The 27,748-nt window shown below is 40.4% G+C and overlaps 1 protein-coding gene across 1 annotated transcript in view; it reads right to left on the reverse strand.

The window, feature by feature from the left end:
- The window catches only part of LOC136857343 (transferrin), a 95,614-nt gene that overhangs the window by 59,399 nt on the left and 8,467 nt on the right, over positions 1-27,748 (reverse strand). Inside the window, exons 2-3 of the mRNA XM_067135951.2 lie at positions 15,467-15,560; positions 12,645-12,784 (exon numbers count right to left, since the gene is read on the reverse strand). Of these exons, the coding sequence (XP_066992052.2) occupies positions 12,645-12,784; positions 15,467-15,560 (234 nt within the window). The remainder of the gene's footprint in view (positions 1-12,644; positions 12,785-15,466; positions 15,561-27,748) is intronic.

Genomic DNA, 27,748 nt, shown 5'->3' on the forward strand with positions numbered 1-27,748 from the left:
ACTTGATGCCAGTGAATTTGTACAGGTCCTAAACGCACCTGCAGCTTACAGTGGTTCAGTTCCCCTTCCACAACTTCTACAAGGAGACTCCCTCGGCAAGCACAGTAAGAGACTTGCACCCCAACACCCTCAATAATGGCGACGATGAACAACACAATATCGTGTGAACATAATATTTTTGTCAACGAAATGTCACATATTGTGAGGTGAACTGTCACTCACGAACACATTATGAGTAGATTATGTAAATAATACCTGTATTATTGGCGGATGTGGTATTGTTCGTTAATAATAAAGGTAATTCATATCCATATCGCATTATGTTACTAAATGTAGGTGTGCAAATTTATTCGACAATTTGTGTTGTTTTGCTCCCTAATTACGCGAATTTCCATGGAATTTATTATGACGATTTACCTCATTGTCAGGAACAGTGTTAGGTTCCTGAAGATATAATTCAAATTACTTATATTCCACAACTCGATTTTGGATTTCGAATTGAAGTTTAAAAATTGTTTTTCTTAAAACTAGTAAATTGTGACATAACGCACTTTACACACCTACCCGTCAATATTATTGTGATCTGTGGGATAGTGGCTACTCAGAAAAGAATAAAATTATACTGTTCAACACGATTGTGTCTCGGTTCTCCCTATGTGTGATTGGTTCCTTTCATCCTACAATGAAGGAAAATTGATGATATGACGCAAGACCGTACCCAGCGAGGAGGTTAGGGGGATTCAAACCCCCTCCAAAATATAAGTGAACTTTACAAATTTAAAAAGTATATACGGGTTTTGAAACAGCCGACAATAAATTAGAAATATTATAAAATCAACCATTTGTAAAGTAAACAAGTGAATTTAACCTATAAAATCTGTGCCACCTTTAAATGTTTCTCTATGAATACAGTTAACAAATTGACTGAAAACATAAATCTTTTCTTTCTTCTTCTTTCTTAATCTGTATACCGTCCAGGGTTGGTTTTTCTCTCGAACTCAGCGAGGTATATCAGCTCTACTGCCTCAAGGGCAGTGTCCTAGAGCATGAGACTTTGGGTTGGGGATACAACTGGGGAGGATGACCAGAATTTCTCCCAAGCAGCTTCACCTGCTATGCAGAACAGGAGCCTTGTGGGGGGATGGGAATATTGGGACGTATAGACAAGGAAGAGGGAAGGAAGTGGCCGTGACCTTAAGTTAGGTACCATCCCGGCATTTGCCTGGAGGAGAAGTGGGAAACCACGGAAAATCACTTCGAGGATGTCTGAGGTGGGAATCCAACCCACCCTTTCTACTCAGTTGACCTCCCGAGGCTGAGTGGACCCCATTCCAGCCCTCGTGCCACTTTTCAAATTGCGTGGCAGAGCCGGGAATCGAACCCGGGCCTCCGGGGTTGGCAGCTAATCATGCTAACCACTATGCAACAGAGGACTGAAAACATAAATGGAAAGGTTAATTTTGGTGAGATACACCGATTGTTTGTGTTTTATGTTCTTAATACATTTTGCACCACAAAAATCTATTTCATTTACAATTTGTTTTACGTCACACCGACACAGATAGGTCTTATGGCGAGGATGGTATAGGAAAGGCCTAGGAGTAGGAAGGAAGCGGTTATGGCCTTAATCAAGGTAGAGTCTCACCATTTGCCTGGTGTTAAAGTGGGAAACCACTGAAAACCATCCGCAGGGCTGCGGACAGTGGGATTCGAACACCAAAAATCAAACATATAGAAATATTTTCAAGTTACCGAGCCGCTAGAAGATTTAAAAATGAATCAAACTTCTAAATATTTTAATACTTACAGTGAAACATATTGTTACCTCCATTTTTAAACAAATGACAGAAATCTTTGTGTCGCATTGAACGCACGTGTTAAAGCGTGCTGTGCCCTCCAGACCGCTATGAATGTACCTTTCTACTTCACCCCATGAGTTGTAAAAGTCACTGCTCTAAAACTACTTCAAACATTTCTTTCCGTAAAATCTATTTGAACGTACAGTGGAACCTCGATATCTCGAAACACCTCGGGAGCTAAATTTTATTTCGAGTTATTAAAATTTCGAGATATAGAGAATATCTTTTTTGAGCATGTATAGCACATAATCGAATCATATGTATCTATGGGCTTATACCGAATACATTATTTTTAACAGTATTTAAAAATACACAAACAAACTCTACTTTATGGCACCACTTTAATTATAACCCTTATTATAGCAAAATTTTAGAAGACAGGATACAGTACATACAGTAGTGAAACAAGAAACATACTTCCGTTAACACATTTGGAAAAAATCCGTCAGTCTCTTCCGTTTGTTACTGTTAACTTTTCCTCCCTTCACGTTGAAACTTCTCGTCAATACCACGCAGCCGAGATTCGTAAATGGAGCTTGTCATCCGCGACGTCGGGGACTGCTTTCGTACGTGACCGGTAATGAATTCACGCCCGAGAAACAGCGAGGCTTAGCTGATTTTACGATCGCTAGAAGTTTTAGTTTTTTGGTTCCCGTCTTATTAGCTCACAGCATCACTGTATCCCTTTCTTTAGTTCTTAACTGTTCCTCACAAACCACGAATGCCAGAATTCGAGTTACAGACTATTTTTTGCTTCAAGGGAGGAAATGTTTGCTTCGAGAAATGGAGAAATTCGTATAACCGAATTTCTTGTAATAGAGAAACAAATACACGTGAAGAACAGGACAAACGTCCCGGAACTGAAATTACTTTTAGATACTGGAAATTCGAGTAATGGAGCTTCGACGTATCGAGATCCGACTGTATTAATACTTTTTACTATAGTTTTTTTCCTACCCCCCTCCGAAAGAATCCTAGCAACGGATTTGGCGGTCAGGGCATTGATTTTTATGCTCTTAGGCATTTTTCCAATTTTTTAAATCCAAAATTTTCTCCGGATGACCAATAAAGATTTCCTCCAGTCTAGTTTGTCCGAAGGAGTTCTCCTAGACTACCCATAGAAAATACATGGTAGAACCATCGCGAAGCAAAAAGGAGATTTTTATATCGTAACTTTTGAGAGAAAAACAAACGATCTAACAGTATGATGGGACATTACATTTGGGGAGTTCTTCGTGGAGTTCCTTCCACTGAATACAAACGAAAGTCAAAGTCACGTGATCACTTTACTTTTAAAGTCATAGTGGCATTTAATATTTTCCGAACGGTTTCATTTTAATTCTTCATTCTTTTTTTTTTTTTTTTTTTCAAATCTACCGTATTTTTATGCATACGCAAGTAGAAGTGCATATATGTCAAATATCGAATTTTACCAATGGCTGTCAAATTTGTTGCTTTTAACAACTGTGCAATATGAGTTCTTAAAATAAACTAGAACTGTGTATTGTAATGAAAAAAGTCTAGTCTTGTCCATCATTTGAAACTGTCAACATTCCCTTGTTAGAATACATTATCCACCTCTGTGCTGGAGTGGTTAATGTGATTAGCTGCCACCCCACGAATGCTCGGGTTCGATTCCCGGCTCAGCCATCCTCGAAGTGGTTTTCCGGATTTTCGTTAATGACGACAGTCTCGCAGAAAAATGTACACACGATAGAGAAAGAAAACGCTTCGGGGAAAGACGCGTAGGCACGTAATCTTTCGATTCATCTAGGCCTATAGTTCCTGCCATCTAAGCGCATACACTAAGGATACAAACCTCATGGCACTACAGCCTTTGAAGGGCCTTGGCCTACCAACCGACCGCTGCTCAGCCCGAAGGCCTGCAGATTACGAGGTGTCGTGTGGTCAGCACGACGAATCCTCTCGGCCGTTATTCTTGGCTTTCTAGACCGGGGCCGCTATCTCACCGTCAGATAGCTCCTCAATTCTAATCACATAGGCTGAGTGGACCTCGAACCAGCCCTCAAGTCCAGGCAAAAATCCGTGACCTGGGCGGGAATCAAACCCGGGGCCTCCGGGTAAGAGGCAGGCACGCTACCCCTACACCACGGGACCGGCACACTAAGGATACAACCTGACTCTTTCTCCCCTGTTAATACTGAAGGTAGTGATTTATAGTTATTTTCTAACTGTTGCGTTCGTTTCAGTGTCGCTAACCATACAGTTTAGGGACCCTACTTGCCGACACGACGTGTTATAGTCATTATTAATCTTGCAGGTTGGCACTACTGTATGTAGTCATTATTTTTTCGTGACTTGCGAGATGATACGTACTGCCAACGCCGTATTGTGAAAATTACTAGTGTTACATTTGCGGGAGTAAGTAAAGCATATTTTCTTTTTCTTTAGGACTGTAATTCTGTTTGTGTAATACTAGGTAAGTAAAATTGTGGCATATTCGAATAATGCATTTAGTAACGTAGTTGGTGTTAAATGACGAACGTAACTTTTTATTAATTCGGTCTTATTTTGTCCATTTCGTATGTATAAAATTCAACTAGGATGTATGAGAAGCAAGAAAAATCTGCAAGAACTCCTCCGGAAAAGGAAGCAACGTTACCTCCTCTATAAAGATCAGTTCAGTTGAAATGGAAGGAAATTTCGTTATCAACCTAACGTAACCTAACCTTGTCTTGTCACGACTTAGTTACGGTACGGTTTGCAGACCTAGCCTTTGTTATTCTTATTGACTTACGTCATACGTACAGTACGTGTAATATATTTGTTTGTATGTAGCGTGGTTTCACTTCATTCCGACAAGTAAAGGCAAATTTCAAGAAGGAAGCTGAATTATTTACACCAGGCAAACACCGAAGAATATGGTTATAGTAATGCGTATATCAAAATAAAGGCAGAAGTATATAACACTAAACTGAGTGAGGGCAAGAGAGTGTTTATTTTCTTAATTCCTCACTGATCTCGAAAGTCGACTTAATTATGAATAGCTTGATTGATCATTTACTTGGGTAACGGAACCTCCATTACTGATACTTACATTGAGGTTAGTGTGTTGGTAGTTATGTCTCGTGATTTCAATATGTAACTAGTCAAGATGGCAGCAGTGACGAGCCATTAAGAAAAGAGAATTGGGCGGCGATATTTGCTTTTTAATCTGTAACCTTACGTGCCGAGTACTGTCGTATTGGTAAGTCACATGTTTTGTAGCAGTATGGCGCTTGTTCTGGTGCTAGTGCATACCTAATTAGGTCTTGAGGAAAGTAGCTTAGGATATTAGGGTAGATAATTCACACGAGCATTTGTAGCGAGTTTAGTAAATTACTGTAGATAATTTAAATTACCTTCGCATGCTGAGCTAAGAAATGTTTATTGCTTAAAGACATAAAAATAGTAATATCTTTATTTCTATGTGTAGTTTATTTTCTTGATAATATATTTACGGGAGTCTTATCTCCTTTAAGAGTTATTATGCACAAGGTTCTGCACTTTGACGGCCAGGAGGATATATATAATCGAGGAAAATTCTGACAGCGTTTGTTCCTATACGACATAATTTAACGATCCTATTATCGACAATTGCATAATGAGGACACCAAACATATACAAGCTCAAGTTATATTACACACATTTCTAGCTTTCGTGAATATGGTGACACGGTTTTTACTGGCCATATGAATGCTAGGTGCTGGTCTTCTAAGTAAATTTAAGACAATAGTCCAAGTTCTTGTCATATTTGTTTTACATTTAGAGCATAAGTACATGTTTCAAGAGATTTTAGATGATTCATGCACTTTTCAGGATATAGAGCAAATTCCCGATTATCCGGGTGCGGTTTATCCGATTTGCGGGTTATCCGTGGAAATCCAAGTTTTATTGTATTTTTATTTTATTTTATTTTTTTTCACGGCATTTTGAATACGTGTGAAGTGTGCGCTTGAAATTCGAGCGCACTCTCGACTGCAAGTGTTCTGGTGGCGTGCTTTGTTCGAGAACTAAACACTAAACAAGATACTGTATAGCAGTTCTTTGTTGGTGTTCTGTGATGGCAATCATCGCTACGAAGCGAAACAAAGTGCTTTTAACTTTTAAAGAAGAGCTTCAATTAATTGAAAAGTTCTAGAAAGAAGAAGCAGTAAACAAATTAGCGAATGATTATGGAATTGGTATATACTTTCTGTACCTCAAGTGTTTTATAAACAATAGACGTTGCAAGCCTTTTTTTATACTAGCCTACTTTATTGATACAAGTGGCTATGAAATGTGTTAATTGCCTGACTTTTTTGCATTTTCATACACTATTGTATGTTCTGTGTTATTAAAAGTTTCGCTGTGCATTAAAATGCACAGAATCGTATTATCCGAGTTTTCAGTTATCCGTGCGAATTATTTCCGTGATGTCCGACTCGTTGGCTGAACGGTCAGCGTACTGGCCTTGGGTTCAGAGGGTCCCGGGTTCGATTCCCGGCCGGGTCGGGGATTTTAACCTTAATTGGTTAATTCCAATGGCACGGGGGCTGGGTGTATGTGTTGTCTTCATCATCATTTCATCCTCATCACGACGCGCAGGTCGCCTACGGGAGTCAACTCGAAAGACCTGCACCTGGCGAGCCGAACATGTCTTCGGACACTCCCGGCACTAAAAGCCATACGCCATTTCATTTCACTTTTCCGTGATTAGCCCGGATAATCAAGAGTCTGCTGTGGTAGCGTTATTAGGTTGGAAAGTTGCCGCTCCTGACGATCCTACATTCAAATTCCTGATAACTAGCTAGCTAACTAACTAACTAACTAACTAACTAAGTACATAAATTCGGTCGGGTCATTCTTTCGGGATTTTTCTTGCTCTCTCGCCTTAAACGCCATCCACAGGAAGTTACCAATGGGCGAGAATAACTATAAACAATATACACTGACTGACAGAGCAAATGCAACACCAAGAAGGAGTGGTCAGAACTTTATGCCAATTGCAGGGTAGACTGACGTCACTGAGGTATGCTCATGATGTGAAATGCGCCGCTGTGCTGCGCACGTAGCGAACGATAAATGGGACACGGCATTGGCGAATGGCCCACTTCGTACCGTGATTTCTCAGCCGACAGTCATTGTAGAACGTGTTATCGTGTGCCACAGGACACGTGTATAGCTAAGAATGCCAGGCCGCCGTCAACGGAGGCATTTCCAGCAGACAGACGACTTTACGAGGGGTATGGTGATCGGGCTGAGAAGGGCAGGTTGGTCGCTTCGTCAAATCGCAGCCGATACCCATAGGGATGTGTCCACGGTGCAGCGCCTGTGGCGAAGATGGTTGGCGCAGGGACATGTGGCACGTGCGAGGGGTCCAGGCGCAGCCCGAGTGACGTCAGCACGCGAGGATCGGCGCATCCGCCGCCAAGCGGTGGCAGCCCCACACGCCACGTCAACCGCCATTCTTCAGCATGTGCAAGACACCCTGGCTGTTCCAATATCGACCAGAACAATTTCCCGTCGATTGGTTGAAGGAGGCCTGCACTCCCGGCGTCCGCTCAGAAGACTACCATTGACTCCACAGCATAGACGTGCACGCCTGGCATGGTGCCGGGCTAGAGCGACTTGGATGAGGGAATGGCGGAACGTCGTGTTCTCCGATGAGTCACGCTTCTGTTCTGTCAGTGATAGTCACCGCAGACGAGTGTGGCGTCGGCGTGGAGAAAGGTCAAATCCGGCAGTAACTGTGGAGCTCCCTACCGCTAGACAACGCGGCATCATGGTTTGGGGCGCTATTGCGTATGATTCCACGTCACCTCTAGTGCGTATTCAAGGCACGTTAAATGCCCACCGCTACGTGCAGCATGTGCTGCGGCCGGTGGCACTCCCGTACCTTCAGGGGCTGCCCAATGCTCTGTTTCAGCAGGATAATGCCCGCCCACACACTGCTCGCATCTCCCAACAGGCTCTACGAGGTGTACAGATGCTTCCGTGGCCAGCGTACTCTCCGGATCTCTCACCAATCGAACACGTGTGGGATCTCATTGGACGCCGTTTGCAAACTCTGCCCCAGCCTCGTACGGACGACCAACTGTGGCAAATGGTTGACAGAGAATGGAGAACCATCCCTCAGGACACCATCTGCACTCTTATTGACTCTGTACCTCGACGTGTTTCTGCGTGCATCGCCGCTCGCGGTGGTCCTACATCCTACTGAGTCGATGCCGTGCGCATTGTGTAACCTGCATATCGGTTTGAAATAAACATCAATTATTCGTCCGTGCCGTCTCTGTTTTTTCCCCAACTTTCATCCCTTTCGAACCACTCCTCCTTGGTGTTGCATTTGCTCTGTCAGTCAGTGTACATTACAACTATAATATTATTGTTAATAATAATAATTAGAGAGAGGATTTTTAGGCAGAAATAGGTTAGATTGCAAACGTATCTAACCAAGGCGCAAGTGTCTTCTGCCCGTACAACGGTTCTGCAATGAGATTTGCATACAAATTAGCGATCTGAACTATCAGAAGCCCTAAAATTTATGCAACCCGCCTATATAACTGTAGAGCGGCTAAATGATACTTGCGCCTTGTTAGTGCGTAAAATTCCTTTCCCTCACAATAATAATAATAATAATAATAATAATAATAATAATAATAATAATAATAATAATAATAATAATAAATGTTATTAGTTTTACGTCGCATGAACTACTGTATTTTTCATGGATTTCGGAGACCCCCAATCCTCGTAATTTTGTCCCTCATGAGTTCTCTTACGTGCCAGTACATCTTCTAACCAGAGGCTGATGTATTTGAGCACCTTCAAATACCACCGGACTGAGCCGGGATCGAATCCGCCAACATGAGCTCTCAAGGCCAGTGCTCTACCGTCTGAGCTAGTCAGTCCGGCTATTGACAAGTAGGCCTATGATAGAAAATTGCAATATGTGTCAGTATGTCCCTAATTCCATCGAAATAGATCTGTCCACAACGCTAACAGGCGTTCGGTACATCGTATTACGTCGCACAGTTTCAATACACTCCAGAGGTGTGCAGTGTCCGTGTTCTCCAATTCAACATAATACTGTTCCGTGTATCCTCAGTTAGTTAACATTCGTCATTGTGCCATTTGACCGTCTAATCATACGTGGATTTTCGTCCGTAATAGCTGTCTGAGTAAGGAATATTCCTCCCTTCTTGGGACTCTTAACTTCGAGGCTCCTATCTGAATCTGGCATGGCGTCTAATTACGGTATTCCACTTTTAACTCTCCTGTCAGGTTTCTCTCGGTTAACTCTTCTTACTTCCTGACTCTGATGGAATTAGATTAACGACGTCTAGGGTGTGTTCATTCTTAAGCCCTCAGTATTATCCTCCTCGTTTACCAAGCTCTGGGATAACCAGGTTGATTCCGACGGTCAGAAACAGTTTCCTCAAGGCCAATATCCATTCCAAGCACCCCTGGCGAACACCAACAGCACCGTGGCGACAGGTCTGTTTCTCTGACAAGTATCAATATGTTGGTAGAAATGGGCGCTCTTAGCTTATATAGTAGTTATGAGGTGTTAACGTGTTCTCCTCAGCTGCCGGAAATCCGTGGCGGGGAGAGATAGGAGGCTTGCACCCTGGTTGGTGGTTATCGGTGTCTGGGGCGGGGGGGGGGGTATACTTATCATATGCACCCATTCAGGCACTTGCACAATAGAATATTATAAACAGGCTTATATTCCACATATCATAGGGTCTATTAATTGGTGGAAACTCTGTATAGACTTCTGGAAATAAATCACTATCAATATGTTGGCAGAAAGATTAGTTTGTCAGAAATGTAAAGAGTTCTTCTTATTTAAGGAATACATCCAAGCCAACATGTGGGTTCAAAACCACCAAAGACTTACTACCAGTGACATTGCTTTATTGGCCTCTATGTTCCCCTGATCTTATTCCAATTGAGTACAGTATGGGATGAGATAGAATGAACGGTTTGGAAACGACTTCCTCCATCAATAAATTACTGATCTGCATTCAGGTCTGTTTTCTAGGTGGCATATTTCTTATCAATTGTTTAGCTAACTTTTTATTAAATATTATCAAAGAACTTGAACATATATCAAACATTTCATTCAATAAATTTTTCCAATTCCTTACTCCTCGTCCTATAAATGAATTATGATCTTTCCAACTTTTAAAAGCTCCGCTCAAGCTTATTCCTCTACTAATATCTTTCCACGCCAACTATCCACTGACATCTCGGAACATACCACTTAGTCGATCATCTCGTCTCCTTACTCCCAAGTCTTCCCAGCCCAAGTTTCGAACATTTTCGTAACACTATTCCTTTGTTAGTAATCACCAGTCACCAATCTGCGGAAATTGAAATGTGCCACCTTATCGGTATGATACAGTGTGCCTCAGGTACACCGTCAAGGACTCGTAGAACCGTTATTGCGACGTATCCAGACTATTGTAACAATGAAAAGTGAAACAAGATGATCGGTGTTTAACAGGTTTCTGAAAATGTTTGGACTTTCAGTGTAGGTCACTAATAGGGCTCGGAAGTTGAAGACGTATAAATTGCCTTAAAAAGATCTGTAAAGAGACCTAAAATATCCAAAAAAAAGTCCTAAAACTGGCAAAAAGGACGCAAAAATGCGATCCACATGCGTCCATAATTGCATATTTAATGAAGGAATATAATGTTCTAAAATGCAAAAATATGAGTGAAATACTTCTTCTTCCAGGCATTATATGTCTAGATTAACATAATTTTGAAAAAGCAATTCTATGTTTGTTAAAAATACTTGCAAAATTTAGCATGATATGTATTTTTCCGCTTAGAATTAATTCAGCGAACCCTGCAATGGACATCCTGGAGAAAGAAATTAAAATTAGTATAACTGGAATCATATTTAGCTAAACCATATAGGGTTACAGAACTGGTATTCGAAAACCTTATCTCTGTTGGCTTTGCAGTTTATCATAATAGTCATCTCGACCTTTTTAGGTGTAAAGAATCGTCAGTTTTCAGACAGCACGTTGAAAAACTTCGGGAAACGTTCTCTCCACATTATCAACGGATGTTAAGGGTTCAGATGTAGAGCAAGTGAGACCTTCCTCTTCAAAACAACAATCACATCAGAATGTTCTTTTTTCAATATTTCACTTACCTTGTACATAAGTTGATATAGTTTGGAACAAAACATGATGGCCTCGGTTCCTGGAAGTGAGCTGGAAGTCAGCAGTGAATCACACCCTGCACCCTGCTGAGTGAACGAGTTCTAAGTGATCGCTGTTTGCTGTGGAGAGGTTGCCAAACCACTTTCTTCAATCTTTACCCTTTCTTCATCAAATCAATCAAATCACTACTGATCTGCATTTAGGGCAGTCGCCCAGGTGGCAGATTCCCTGTCTGTTGTTTTCCTAGCCTTTTCTTAAATGATTTCAAAGAAATGGGAAATGTATTGAACATCTCCATTGGTAAGTTATTCCAACCCCTAACTCCCCTTCCTATAAATGAATATTTGCCCCAATTTGTCCTCTTGAATTCCAACATTACCTTCATATCGTGATCTTTCCTACTTTTAAAGACGCCACTCAAACTTATTCGTCTACTAATGTCATTCCACGCCATGTCTTCATGTCGAGTGCAGTAGACGATTTGGCAACTCCGGCTACAGGAGACGTAGTAAATCGTATAAGCCGCTAATAGACGCCGGGCTGCCGCTGGAGAGATTGGTGTGAGGCGAGGTCGTCATGTTTTGTCACCAAGTATACCCCTGGCTTTTTCAAGCATTAGTTTCATTTTTTCATTGCATTTTCTCTCTTTCTAGAGAAAAAGAAATGTTTAAGAGGTGATGAGATGATTCCAATTAAGAATGAGCGGTATAAATGTAGTCGAAAGAAGGTGAAGTTGTAAAGTAAAGCCGTTAAGACATTAAAAAGACTAAGGAAGGACCTATAAGCCGAAAACGGTAAAAAAGGGCAAATAAAACCCACCATTTTTTGGCCTACATTGACCCAGAATGAACGTATATTATGTTGTGCCTCGTTCTCGGGCACTCGAGAAAAACAGGACTTTTAGTCAACTTCCGATCCCTAGTCATTAATAAGGCAGTGAGGACAAAATAGGTGCTTATGGGCATATTAGTATTGTACTACATTACTAAATACTGCTTATAAATAACCTAAGACTTTTCTAAAACTAAGGCTACCAAGAGAATATACATTTAGGACGAGATACTCAACCATCCCATGATTCAACGAACAGACATACACATGATTCAGACATAAAGCGACTGCATCCATTTTAAGAGTATAGAGTTTTTAGGAGAGTACAGTACGCGAAACTTTTCGTGATATTTCGGCTCCCTAGTGCTGAATCGGTAGACCTCGTTTATGTTCGAGATTCGTATTGGTGACCTTTGGCACACAAACTATGAATGGATTATGCATCACCGTGAGACATCTGGTGTACACTTTACGTACTAGTACTGTTGTTGTTTACACAGCAAAGCCAAGGTAATATTTCTGAGAATGCATGCTAGGAACAAGATTCGCATCGAGAAATGTTATATAATGTGTATGTGACACAGTTGTTGGCTTAATATAATAAGGTTTAGAAAATTCATAACGATGGATCATACTATCGATTCAATTCATATTTAATTCTCATTCAGTTGGCAGTATTACCGGAAGCAGGGTAGCTCCCTCCTTACTCCTCAACCCCGTAAAATGAAATATCACTAAAAGTTTCGCGGACTATACTGAAAATGTAAAAAATATGCGGCTTTTATCTTACCTGTTGGCTCTTCCTTGGTACGGATTTCCTTGAAGACAGTGAAGTGTTGCTGTGGGATGTGTGCCGCTATGTACATGTCCTCGGGATCTGCAGGAACAAAGTCTGCCTGATGTTGCTGTACCTTGTCGATACAGTCCACCCTGTAGACATGTAAACATTCCGTGTCTGAGTATTTGGTATTTCGAGTATCGTCGTTAAAGAAACAAAACCTCGTATGTCACAACGTTCTTCTTATCCACTATGTTCCTTAAGACAGATCACGTCTCCCAGCCGCAAAATATGGATACACTCAACTCTCGATTTACCGTAATCGGATCAACCGCGTTGCGGCTTAACCGTAATATCAAAACACTAAACATTCACGAGTTTTAGGAGTTACAGAAATACAGGTATTTCTGAAGACGTTGGATTTCTCGGATTTGATGAAGCCGATACAGTTAGTACAGTGACTGAAGCTGTAAAAACTGTTCCAGGTGGAGAGGAATTTGACGAAGACAATATTCGTCAGTGGTTCGCGGCAGAAGCACAACGAACAGTTACGCATGGGGCTGCCTTGGCAAATGTCGTGTCATTGCGGGAGTACATCGAGACCTAGGATGATGCTCTCGTCACCGAAAAACTTGCTTTAAGAAACTTGAGAAGCAGATTAAAGAAAAAAGTGTTTCTCGGTACAAAAGCAGAAAACCATGACTGATTATGTTCAGAAACAGTAAAGTTAGGTAGTCTGAATATTTTTCTTTGCCTTATTAGTTTCAATGAAAAGTGTTGTTTACTTTTCCATTTATTAATTGTGCTAAGTGCTACTTTTACTGCAACGTATTGGGTAAGTTAATAAAACACATTACAGTAGTATCGTTTATTATCATTTTAACTATACTTTCAGTACGCCTATTCTATTTTTAATTTTTTGCGGGATAATCGCGATTTTACTGATCCGGGAATTCTTAACCCTAGTTTAGTGTATACAGTTTCCTATAACATTCTCGTTCCTGTGCCGGTGTGTAAAGGAAAATGAACCTTGCCGTATCGCACTGTAGGAATGTGTTTCAGAATTGAATAAAGTCGCGAAAAGACAAGTTAAAAGACTATGTGATCCTGTTATCGCCAGTCCACGAACATATTGACTGTACTACATACATAGGTGTACAATGTATTGCCTGCACTGTAGGCGCATTCCAAGAAGTGATTGACTGTAGTACACGATTGTATTCCAAGAAGTGATTGACTGTAGTACACAATTGTACGCCGTGTTACCTGCATTGTAGGCGCCAGTCCACCAACTTAATATTTCACATTTACATTGATTTCTTAAAGTGTAAACCTTTATTGTTACTGAAGGAAACCAACATTTTACAATACATAATTATAGATAAAAGCGTCTTTCATGTTGTGAGCTCCCTTCACTGAAATATTGCCCCATCATCATTCTGTGGCTGAGGCAGTCTGTCTACTGTTGTAATAACTGAAAGGCACCTAATTTTCAGAATAACCCGCAAAACAATGCAATAAACTTCCACTGTAACTTACAGATGTAACACAATATGTCCGTGGATATAACACGGTTTTCTCTCGTCATTTTTCAGGACAAATTTTGATTTTCTTACGACAGTCACTTTTCTGGCTTCATTCACCCTAATAAAACACAAGGTTCGACACAATTTAATTTTTCAGCATGGTATAACACATGGAAAGATATATGAAACCGCATCGAGCTCAATTTTATCCATTCGAGGACATAGTACGATTTGCAGCGTTACTTATCGTGCAGGGAGAAAGTGATGTACATGATAATCATCGACTAAGGAACACAACTATTAACAAGTGTAGGCCTATCTGTATTGCTTTTCGCAACCATTTTAACTTAATTCTTGCAAGACAGTGGTATGAATCTATTTCTGTAATACACATCGACTGCATAGTTTATAGAAAAAACGCAAAGTAAGCAACAGAGCCATATTTTCTTCCAGAACTGATATTTTTTGATTCCGTATAGCAAATGTGTAGCCTCCGTGGTTAGGCGGCAGCGTGCCGGCCTCTTATCGCTGTTTTCTGTGGTTCAAATCCCGGTCACTCCATGTGAGATTTGTGCTGGAGAAAGCGGAGGCGGGACAGGTTCTTCTCCGCGTACTCTCGTTCTCCCTTTCATCTTTCATTCCAGCAACACTCTCCAGTAAATTTCATCTGTCAGTCATTAATCATTGCCCCATAGGAGGGTGACAGGCTTCGGTAGCCGGCACAATTCCTATCCTGACCGCTAGATGGGGGCTTCATTCTTTCCATATTTCCCCTGTGGGTGGGGTCGTTAGAATAACACCCACGGTATCCCCTGCCTGTCGTAAGGGGCGACTAAAATGGGCCTCAAGGGGATCTGAACTTCGGAGCGTGGGTTGGCGACCTCGGGGCCCTTAGTTCAGTCCTGGCATTGCTTCCACTTACTTGTGACCTTACTTGGTCAACTCTTGTTCTTTTCCGACCCCAACGCTATTAGGTTTGCGAGGGCTAGGGAGTCTTTCATTTTAACGCCCTTCGTGGCCCTTGCCTTTCTTTGGCCGATATCTTTACTTTTCAAAGTGTCGGATCCCTTCCCTTTCATCTCTCTCATTAGTGTTATATAGAGGATGGTTGCCTAGTTGTACTTCCTCTTAAGACAATAATCACCAGCACCATCATCATTCCATTTCTTACCCGGTCAAATGACTGGAAACAGGCTGTGGATTTTCATTGTCACAGAAAATTTGTCTGGTTTGATTTTGAATATAGCTGACTGTACAGTAATTTGGTCAAAAACCCAATTAATTACACAAAAACGCAAGTCAACTCACCTGTCCCTGGCAGCGATGCAAGTGAGACGGACGCCATGTTGTTTAGCTAGTTCTTGGCATGCTGGGAGATTGACTTCCGCAACGCAGATCTTGTCTGTAACAAAAGAAGAAGACATTACAGTATTTTTATCTCATATTGGCGATGGTGATATTTGTTTTGAGGGCGAAGTACAGTGGACACCCTCTTAGCGGGCCTGATCGCGACCAGACCCTTGGTGAGATAACTAAATGGCCGGCTAAACTGACAGTCGTAAAATAAGCAGTCTGTCTATCAATTAATGGTGTCTTGCTATAGTTTATCTTAAGATATTTTATCACGTTTTAAACAATAAATATATTGTCTTTGCGCCTGAAAATGCCACTATGTGACTGCTATGTATTGGAGAAATACTGACCCCCCAGCGAGAATTCTTTGAGTATCGTCCCACAATATTGAACCTTATATGACAGAACCTTACCGACCAAATTTCTAAGCAGAAATATTTTCAAAGAGTGATTTTCCATCGTTGATTTTTCTCCCGGAGCGTGAGACACTTTGAAAAGGTGCAACTACTATATTCGTTTAATTACAGTAATCTACAGTATCTACGTATAGAAAAGTAATTAGGCCTACTGTAAGTAGAGTACATATATAGGAACGCGATTTTCCCCCATTATTTTATTTATTTATTTATTTATTTATTTATTTATTTATTTATTATTCCGTTTACCTCCATGGTTGATTTTTCTCCAGGTGCGTGAGACATTTGGTCGGGGGATACAATTGGGGTTGAACAGTACCTCGTCCAGGTGGCCTCAGCCGCTACCGTATACTAAACAGGGGCCTTATGTGGAATGGGAAGATTGGAAGGGCTAGACAAGGAATAGGGAAGGGAGCGGCTGTGGCCTTAACTCAAGTACCATCCCGGCGTTTGCCTGGAGAAGAAGTGGGAAACCACATAAAACCACTTCGAGGATGGCCGAGATGGAAATTGAACACCCTCTACTTATTTGAGCTCCAGAGGCTTGGTGGATCCCTTTCTAGCCTTCGCACCACTTTTTAAATTTCGTGGCACAGCCGGGAATTGAACCCGGACCTTCGGGGCTGGCAGCTAATCACACTAATCGGCAGAGCCCGGAATTTTATGCATTAATAGGTTAGAATGCAAACTTACTGAAGCGAGAAGCAAGTATAGTCTACCTTCACAACCATTATACTATGGGGTTTGCATAAACATTACGGGTACGGCCCATCAGAACCCCTATAATTTATGTTACTCCTTCTACATTACGGAAGAACGGGTGGCCGACATTGCCTACTAACCAAATTAGTTTGCAATCTAACCTATTACCGCATGAAAATCCGGGCTTTACTAATCACTAGGGCCCGGATTTTTATGCAGTAACCGCTTAGATTGCAAACTAATTTGGTAAGTAGGAAGTGTCGGCCACCCGCTCTTCCATAATGTAGCAAGAGTAACATAAATTATAGGGGTTTTGATGGGCCGTACCCCTATTGTTTATGCAAATCCCGTAGCATAGTCGTTGTGAAGGTAGACTGTACTTGTTACTCGCTTCAGGAAGTTTGCATTCTAACCTATTACTGCATAAACATCCGGGCCCTACTAATCACTAAGCCACAGAGGTGGACGTTCGCCATGATATGAAATATTAATCATTAATTTCAGGTCCAACATTTCATGGTTTTTACTTTACAACACAATCAATTCAAACATTTACTCACTAAAGTAAAGTTTGGAAACAAATAGATTCTATCACTAAACTATTAAAGACGATAACACCAATAAAATGAACTCAACACATGCAACTGAATTTACGTAATCTGTAATGGTTTTTCGTCCGACTCCGTTGCTGAATGATCAGCGTTGAGTCGTTTTTGATTCGCCTGACTCGGGAACGCACGAAGGTGTGGGAAAAGCGGTAAAAGAATCATTTGTAATCGTTCTTTGCTTTCTTGTATCCAATGATTTTGTTTTTGAAGGCGAAGTCAAACCATTTCCTCGTAAACATAACGCTTATAGCAGACGATTCTTTTTGCTGTTCAGCACAGAGTTAGTAAATATATACTTATTACTACGGGACGGCTTTCTATGACAACATTATATCATGTAGTCTTGGATTTTCAACACGTTTACAAGCATAATAATAAAAGAACAGGTTTTATTGGACATATAAATGCATATTGAGGCCTTTAAAAAAAGTTTTGTTGCATATTTCGAAGTAAATCTCATTATAACGTCATATTTTGGTAATTTTCATTTGAATTTCGTTCTATAAACATCAGAGTAAGCTGTAGAAATTATTTTTCAGGAAAGACCGGAATATACTTTTACTGAAGAACCGTTCAAAAGTAGTGAATGGAATGTTTCTAGCAGGTAAGAGCTGTGTTTGGCTGGTTGGGTCAATTCCTGGACACCGGGCTATTGTTTACAAGGAAGCAGAGGCAATTTTGCAGTTATTTGGCATTGTTCATATCTTTCTCATTCACCCTTCCCTCTTCCTCTTCTTCCTTCAACACACTGAATGACCTTGGTTATTGAAGAATATTCCCTCAGTCATTCAGTTGCTTTCAGTATGCCTAAAACGAAAGTGTCATTTAGTGAGAAGTTGCGAAGTTTTGTTCGTGAGTTCGGTGAAAACATATTCGGTACGGATTGAGTGATATTATTCTGTAAATTGCGTGAGCATGCGAAAGGAACAGTAGCATGTAGGGTGTGTAGAACATGTACTGAAATACAATAGCGTACTTTTGTATCTGCGTGGAATAAGAGACATTCTTTGTGGAAACTCTTCATCTGCAGATTTCCAGGAATTTCCTCCAAGTGACTTAACTCTATTCAAGCACGTTCCCTTTACATCATGTCATGTCGAAATAAGTTTTTCTCGCTACAAGACGATACTCAGCGACAACAACAACAATCCTGATAATGGAGACTAGATCAGGTACGAAACATAAGTTAACACTTATTTTGTGTATAACGAAAAATTGATTGAATATTGAACAGTGAAATTAACTGTAGTGTTTATGTCTTCCACAGAGCCCGTCCTTGCCTAGGAGTATGCAGTGTAACCTTAAGGACAGATGGTATTCTCTAAAGGTATACGTTTCTTTGAAACCATTCAAGCAATTGAAGTAATATTTGTTGAGGGTATCCACAAGGATAGTAACAGGTTAAAGATATATTAAAATAGGTAAAATTTTGATCATAAAAAATATGAAATACTGTAAAAAAATCGAATTGTGGTGGTTGAAGTTTAATATGTTCTATGACCAAGTTGTTTGGAAATTTAATATAATATCTCACCTAGTTAGTAAATCTACGTCTATAAATAATATGTATGAAGTTTAGTTGCTCTCTCTAATTAAATGAAATGCCTGTTACCTCCAAAGAGGCCTGGCGCAGGTCTTTTGATTACATTCCCGTAGGCGACCTGCGCGTCGTGATGAGGATGAAATGATGATGATGACGGCACATACACCCAGTCGGGAATCGAACCCGGAACCCCTGTGACCAAAGGCCAGCACGCTAACCATTTGGCCATGGAGCCAGACAGACGCTCTCTCGCTAATAATAATAATAATAATAATAATAATAATAATAATAATAATAATAATAATAATAATAATAATAATAATAATAATAATAATAATAACACCCATAAATTTGCACCCAAGAATCCACCTGAGAAAACCTTGAAACTCAAAAACTCATGGACACAAGAAAGACGGCAGGCCCATAGTGAAAGGATGAGGAAGTTTTGGGAAGATAAGAAGAACAAGAAGATGAAGAATACCAGTGCTATTTAATGGTTCCACGTGCTCCTTACGGGGTAAACGAATGTATCTATAATAATAATAATAATAATAATAATAATAATAATAATAATAATAATAATAATAATAATAATAATAATTTTATTTGCTTTACGTTCCAATAACTACTTTTACGATTTTCGGAGACGCCGAGGTGCCGGAATTTAGTCCCGGAGAAGTTATATTACGTGCCAGTAAATCTACCGATGCGAGGCTGACGTGTTTGAGCACCTCCAAATATCACCGGACTGAGCCAGGATCGAACCTGCTAAGTTGGGGTCAGAAAGCCAGCGGCTCAACCGTCTGAGCCACTCAGCCCGGCATTGCTCTCTCTATTCCAAATTCTGTGAAAAGTGTACCTTTAGAGAAAAATACACTAAAAATTAATATTTTACACTTATTTTTAAAAAATTCTGAAAATGAATGCATAAATGCCGTATGTTTTGGTTTGGATCAAAGAAGAACTATGTAGTTCATGTGTACAATCTGAGTGTTCTATGTGTAATAGGATAGAAATAAGGTGGCATCATATAAACATGTATTGTTGTGGTTGTTCTATTCCCGACTCTACCCCGTGTCCTTAATGAGTTCATGAACAATTCAGCATTACAGTTGATTTTTAGGTTAAAGATTTCGAAGAATTAAAACTATTTTAACTCTACATTAATTGCAGCCTCTAGTAATTGTAATAAAAGTGTTCCTGTATCTAATGTATATTATACTCATTAAGTCATATTTTGAATTTTATAGGTCATATTTTTATATTTTTAGGTCATAAATACAGTGGTGTACGGTGAACACATTCGTTGCCTCACCTGCAAAAATGTTAAAAGAAAAGCAATCGCAACTCCACCACTCTCTCTAAAGCCAACGTTAATATTTTATAAATCCAGTCGATAACTAAGAGGAAATATAACAGGCAAACAGATCAGACAATAAATAAATAAATAAATAAATAAATAAATAAATAAATAAATAAATAAATAAATAAATAAATAAATAAATAAATAAATAAATAAATAAATAAATAAATAAATAAATAAATAAATAAGACAATTTAGATATTAACGAACTTATTTATTATAACTCACTTGAATAAGAATATTTTCAACCACATAGTCGCACACATTTCCTAATTGGTATTCACGGCAGTGACGGCACCATTATAATTTAAGCTACAGAAATTATTTTTAAAAATTTACTTTTCAGTTTCACCCACTGACACTTTGTAATAGTACAGTCATGGTTTTCACAGAAATATACGGGGACTAACATTTTGTTTTTAATTTAAAAAGCCTAACCTAAACTGAATGAGAAGAAATTAGCAGGTATTTTACTGTCCCCGAAGTTTTACAGTTTCACTCGCTTACTGATCGTAGGTACAGCAACGACAAACGAGGGGAAATATTCCTCACGACGTATACCACTGTTATATTCGCGAAAAATGCCACAGAACTCACGAAAACTTCACCTATAATCCAAGAGGAACGCTACAGAAACTCACAATATACCACCATTACAGGCAAACCCACTCGTACAGACCAACCAATTACAAAATTATTTTACCTCGCGCTTGGCTCCGTGTTTATGCTGGCCAACCTGAATATTTTCCGCGTGCATCGAAAAACATACTCCACGCGTGCCATCAATGAATCGCTGACAAAAACTTCATACACGCTGAAATCCAAAAATAAAATAAATACTTTGATTACAGGCTATTTCTATTAGCAAAACTATCTGCAAGTGGCTTAAGACGCTGGGAATCTCGGGCGAAGTCATCGCCAATCACCTCGCAACCCCAACAGGAGGGGGCTAGAAGTTCCTGCGTCACCCAAGCGACTTGAATTTCGCTGGGGTACAGTACCGGTCAAAAGTTTAGGACCACATTAAAAAAATCGAAGTTCCGTCTAGAACCTAAAATTGTGCTACTGGACCTCTGTTGTTTTTTTCCTGAGCTCTCGCATCTAATATGATGTACGTCATCTGATTTCAGTGATTTACGCCAAGTATTGTATAAGTTATATATTTTTAACTGTTGGAAGGTCACATCAGAACAGGCGCGGCTCCATAATACGATCTGCAGAGCTGCAGAACCACCACAATGAAAGATATGCAGTAATGTAATATATAGCGATTAGCGATCCCATCCTTCATATTGAGTGTGTATATCGAGCCAAAGATCGATAGCCACACAGCTGCTGGTGATCTGGCAACCCTGCTTAGATCTGTGAACGACAGAGTATTAGGAGAGCACACTTAACTACAGCTTTCTTCCGTTAGGTGGCTAAGAGTCGCCCATAAGGTTCTGTATGAACTGCACGCCTTGCAGTACGTCTGGCCTATTCCCGTGACCATAGAGTTAGTAAATAATACACTTGACAGCGCCACCATCCGTAAGAGAATCGCTGCAGCGAGTGAGCCTGTTGAAATCTCAGCTGTTTGGGAAAAGCTCCCTCCATTGTACTCACCAGTGTAAATAGTGAACTTTTGAACTTTTAAAACTGTGTGGATATTGATATGGTTTAAAATTCTTACATGTCAACATTCTCACATACTACAGCAGAGTTGTGATGCTTCTGTTCAGTAGAAAGAAAGCCCAAAATGTTTAAATACAGGATAAATGCGTGATAAAAGAGGATGGTTGTGATTAAGTAACACAAAATCAATTTACTGTCCATGTTAAGTCTTCAAACAACGTACCTTATGATTGGGGTATGCATATTTTTCTATCTTTTGTGTAAATGACCAGGACTTCAGCAAAATTCTATCCAACGACCGAAAACATTCTCTCTCGTACGAAGCGAATGAGCGAGTTCTTAGGTTTACAAGTAATCATGACTATGTTTCTCCGTAATGGTAGTGAATTCTTCCGAGTTAGGTAGTCATGAAAATGAAAACAGAAACGCTAGTACCATCAGATGATGTTCCCCCTCCATTAAGAAAGCCGGCTGCCAAAGATGTATGCAGCTCTCGGAACCTTTGTAAATATGAATGTGTCGATAAGTCAAATTATTTTTCGGTAAGCGGAAAGGGGGCTTTATTTTTTTGTAAATTTTAATTGTTGTTTCTTGTACAAGTCAGTTATTTATATTTATATTCGGCACATTTTCGAGAACTTCACACTGATAGGACATGCAGAAAAGCGTTTCCGCGGGATTGGAGGACGTATTCACACGAGCTCAGCTGACACTTCCTGTATACAATACGTATTTAGATTTGTCTATTACATTTACTGCAATGGACTGGGCGTCACAGAGCAGAACCACCAACATTATTCAGCACGAGACGCCACTGCATCAGAAAGACAACATTTTTGGAAATATTATAAACTATATACTCTAATTGGTTTCAAGTATCACCACCAAGATTCTTCTATGGACTTAGCGATAGTTGGGGGTTATTTTTGTATAAATATAAAAATTCCGAAAAAATGCGTCACCAACTTTTGTGCGTTTATTTTTTTGTTTCAAATCAGCTCTAAAATGGTTAATTTTTTCCTTGTTCTTGTCAAAGGTCTCAGCGTGAGCTATCGTCGTGAGGAATGTGTTCTAGGATGCCTTCCGCAGAGTGCAAATGAACCTATGACGCCGATAGCTCGTCCTGAGACCTTGGGCTATACATGACAAAGGCAAAGAAAAATCAACAATTTGGCCCTGGTTCGAAAAAAAATAAAACATGCAAAAAAAACCGGTGCCGCATATTTTCGGAATGTTTATATTTATTCTAAAATGGTGCCCACCTATTGCTAAGTCTACAAAAAAATCTTGGTGGTGATACTTGCAACAAATTAGAGTGTACAGTACATTATATTATCAAAATTTTTGATCTTTTGGCGTGTCCTTCCAAGAGTTAAAAATTCGTAACTTCTACAGTATTTCGACTAACTGAATGAAATCAAGCGACATATATCCTATTAGATGTGAGAGCTCAAAAAGAAAATTATAGAGGTCTCGTGGCACAATTATAGGTTCTAGATGACATGTTGTGATTTCTTTACGTGGTCCTAGGGCTGGACTGCGGTAGAGCGAACGGGTTATCGAGACAGCTGTACTAGCCTTGACTTATATGCTTGCATTTTTTAATACTTGATAAAGAAACGTTCTAAGGAATAATACGAAAATGTAAATGCAAAATTATTTATCCCTCAGCACTGGGGTTGCTGTCCTTCAGTGCACGCCGCAGTAATAAATGCATACATATTTCATACCTTTGAGCCTTGGGCCGAAAACGGGGAAAACCCTCTTGTACTGATCTGCCTTAAGACAGTTTTTCACCATTAGTTCGAAGAGGAACTCTGTTGCTACCGTCACTACGACATAACCTTGTGTGAGCTGTATTGTGATGAGAGGAAATACGGTGCTCTGGAAGCTGACACCTGTCTACCTTGTAGACAAGTCGTAAGGTTTCCCAAGGTTGTACGTGCAGTACAATATAAGAACAACAAAGGCGAGAATCTATTTCCTCTTACTCTTCGAGGCATCAGCTTGCGTTGTACGATATGACCTTCAAAGTTTAGAAGTCTGAAGTTGACAAGGGTTATCCGGAATGTGAAAAATATTGATAAAGAATTGAAACATTTATCCCGGTCTGTTTCCTCGTAATACTTTGGGCTGGTTGAGTGACTCAGAAGGTTGAAATCTTGGTCTTCTGAGCCCAAATTAGCGGATTCGATCGCGCCTCAGCTCGGTCGTATTTGAAGATACTCATATAGGCTACGCCAGCCTACCAAATCAAATCCATCTCTCTTCACACAGTACATATAGGTCCTTGGAGGGGTAGAAGGTAAAGGTTTTCACTATTCGTAACGAGGAGCTAAATTCCATGTATCATTAACTGCCAAATTCATTTCAAACCTACAAAAGTCATGTTGGGAAAATTCAACTGTATCACCATAAAATTGATTTTGATCCAGAAGCTTTGTTAGATGTTACGGAAATTTATTGTCAAGTTAGAAACAAAGGAAAAATTAAAATTAAACGATCAATCTGTCTTATTTTCGATATTTTTTTTGCTAGTGGCTTTACGTCGCACCGACACAGATAGGTCTTATGGCGACGATGGGATAGGAAAGGCCTAGGAATGGGAAGGAAGCGACCGTGGTCTTAATTAAGGTACAGCCCCAGCATTTGCCTGGTGTGAAAATGGGAAACCACGGAAGAACATCTTCAGGGCTGCCGATAGTGGGGATCGAACCCACTATCTCCCGGATAGAAGCTCACAGCTGCGTGCTACTAACCACACGGTCAACTCGCCCGGTTATTTTCGATTTGTACGCTGTACTATTCATCTTCATTTTCTATCCCTTTCTACTGTTTCCCTCTCTTTAGGGGATTGTAACTGTACTTTAGTGGAGTACTGCGGCTGACTTGTTGGCAAGTTTGTCAGGTATCGCATTCAGGCGTACATGAATAGCCTTTATGACAGTCATTTGTAATGATAACTTCCTTGAGTTGACCTTACCTTGTGACCCTATTCCATTGTTCCTGCTGATGTCAGGCTTTTGTTGCTTGCTGTTTTAAGGGGCCTAACATCGAAGGTATGTCAGACTTTTATGACGTTACTCGGTTGACATTAATACTCTTTGCAGTGTTTGCATATTTTTCATTGTTGTAGTGGCGATTATTGTACTCTTGGCTTTTAAAGGAACGTGACTTTGACTTCGACCTACGTACGTTCGCTTAGTTGAGTTTCGTGGAAGTCTGTTTCATTGACGCAACTTTTACAAAGCAGACTCTGGCGTAAGTAGTCTATGTCAAGAATTAGATATGAAGTTGGCAATGAAAACAATGGAAGAGCAGTGTAGCATCTCCCGTCACTCACTATTTTTTCTTAATAAAGCAGTAGAAGAAGAAGAAATTCAGCTGTTTCCTGCATTATAGATCGCATTGGACTCTTAACTCAATCCAATCCAGTTAATACAGTTAATTTTTATTTCTCGACGATGGATAGAGATAAAAAATTGCCTTCAACAACTATGAAAGGGAGGTGTTACTAGAACTAGTGAAAGAGAAGAAAGATATAGCTGAAAACGAAATCAATAAACTTCGTCTCGTGGTTGACTGAAATGAAATGAAATGAAATGAAAACCTACAACCTGTTTTCCAGTCTTTGACTGGGCCAGGGATGTATGTAATAAATGAATCAGATATAGGCTGTTATTACGATGGGGTCGCCACTTCCAAAGTGATTTATATTAATGAGTGATAGATGCTATGAAATGAGTATGGAGAGTGTTGCTGGAATGAAAGATGACAGGGAAAACCGGATTACCCGGAGAAAAACCTGTCCCGCCTCCGCTTTGTCCAGCACAAATTTCAAATGAAGTGATCGGGATTTGAACCACGGTATCCAGCGGTGAGGGGCCGACGCGCTGCCGTCTGAGCCACGGAGGCTTCGTGGTTGACTATGCCCTGATAATTGAAACTAAAAATCCCTTTCCTATTACGGAAAACCTCAGCATGGTTGCCACCTGGACTTATTATTGGTACATGGGTGCAATCAATAGCTCCAACCACTCCAGGGAATCGGGATCTTTCATACACATGTCGCGCATTATTTCGACATTCAGCTTCATTTCGGAACGAAACTAACTGTGGTCTCTTTCGGGCAGTCAGGATCGATATTCGATATTCTTTTGATTATTCTACATACTCAGGGATGACTTACTCCTCGTAAATCAGGGGAATCAATTTGGAAGTTACCTGAATACCATGGAAGTGTGAAAGACTATTGTATTTACCATAAGAATGCATTAATCTATACTGATCATCCCTTAACCTAAATAGATAACACGACGAGTAGAAAGTGCAAAAACTTTGCGCTATAGTAACAATAATTTTACTCTTACTTGTAGCATAATATCTTAACGACCGGGCGATTTGTCAGTGTGGTTAGGGGCGCGCGGCTGTGAGCTTGCATCCGGGAGATAGTGGGTTCGAACCCCATTGTCGGTAGCTCTGAAGAGGGTTTCCCGTGGTTTCCCATTTTCACACCAGGCAAATGCTGGGCGGGGGGGGGGGCTGTACCTTAATTAAGGCCACGGCCGCTTCCTTCCCATTCACTGGTCTTTCCTATCCCATCGTCGCCATAAGACCTATCTGTGTCGGTGTGACGTAAAGTTTAAAAAAAACATCTTAACGTAATTATCAACTGTATTATTGGAGGTATGGGTGATTCTCGATTATTATATTTCTGTAATTCGTTTTCAAACATCGTTAGTACATCTAATACTGTACGTTTGTCGAATCTATTTCGTTTGCTGAACTCATTATCTGTATTATATTCAACTGGGTTCCGTGCATCTCTTTATAACACGCCGAGGATTAGGCGCAACGTACTGAATAATATCCTGGATCTCTTCAATTTCGTCTACAAAATTAACTACCCCAACAATATCTGCCATTTTATTATTTTTCTGATCTTAGAATCTACTTAAGTACGGAACATCGGCGACTTGGATGTAAAGTCGCCATCTAAGTTTACTTACCTCCAAGTAGCGATTATGAAATGGAAATGGCGACTTACCGCCTTCTAAGTCAAAGTCTCGCTCATAAATACGACCCTCAAGGAACTAACATCGCGAACTTAAAGAAATAGTTCTTCCTCAAACTGTTGAGGTTACTGAAAATAACAAAGAATACTATTAAAGATCTCTGAAGGGCCTCCGTGGCTCAGGCGGCAGCACGGCGGCCTCTCACCACTGGGTTCCGTGGTTGAAATTCCGGTCACTCCATGTGAGATTTGTGCTGGACAAAGCGGAGGCGGGACAGGTTTTTCTCCGGGTACTCCGGTTTTCCCTGTCATAATTCATTCCAGCAATATTCTCCAATATAATTTCATTTCATCTGTCATTCATTAATCATTGCCCCAGAGGAGTGCGACAGGCTTCGGCAGCCGGCACAATTCCTATCCTTGCCGCTAGACGGGGGCTGCATTAATTCCATTCCTGACCCGGTCGAGTAACTGGAAACAGGCTGTGGATTTTCATTCACTATTCAAGATCTCTGCAACATCACTCCGAATTTTTTTAAATACATAATTAATACAAGTATATATTCCGGGCTGAGTAACTCGTGCGGTAGAGGGCTTGCCTTCTGATTCCAAGTTAGGAGGCTTGATCCTACCTCACTCTGGTGGTATGTGATGGAGTACGAATATGCCAGCCTCATGACTGTATGCTTATCAGCACGTAAAAGAACTCTTGAGGGACAAAATTCCGGGACGTTGGCGATTCCAAAAACTGTAAAAGTAGTCGGTGGGAGGTCTTATTCTCCTTTTTCTACCGCTCTTCCTACATTTGTGCGGTCGCGGGTGCGAACTGTGTCACACATGTGGACTTGGCCCAGTTTTACAGCAGGATGCCCTTCCTGACACTAACCCTATGCGGAGGGCTGTAATCACTATAGCGTGTTTCTGTGGTGGTTAGTGGTTTGGTGTGTTGTGTTGTGTGAATGTGAAGAGGAGAGTGT

This window comes from Anabrus simplex, chromosome 1 (genome assembly GCF_040414725.1).
Source record: "Anabrus simplex isolate iqAnaSimp1 chromosome 1, ASM4041472v1, whole genome shotgun sequence".
Classification (NCBI taxonomy): Eukaryota; Metazoa; Arthropoda; class Insecta; order Orthoptera; family Tettigoniidae; genus Anabrus; species Anabrus simplex.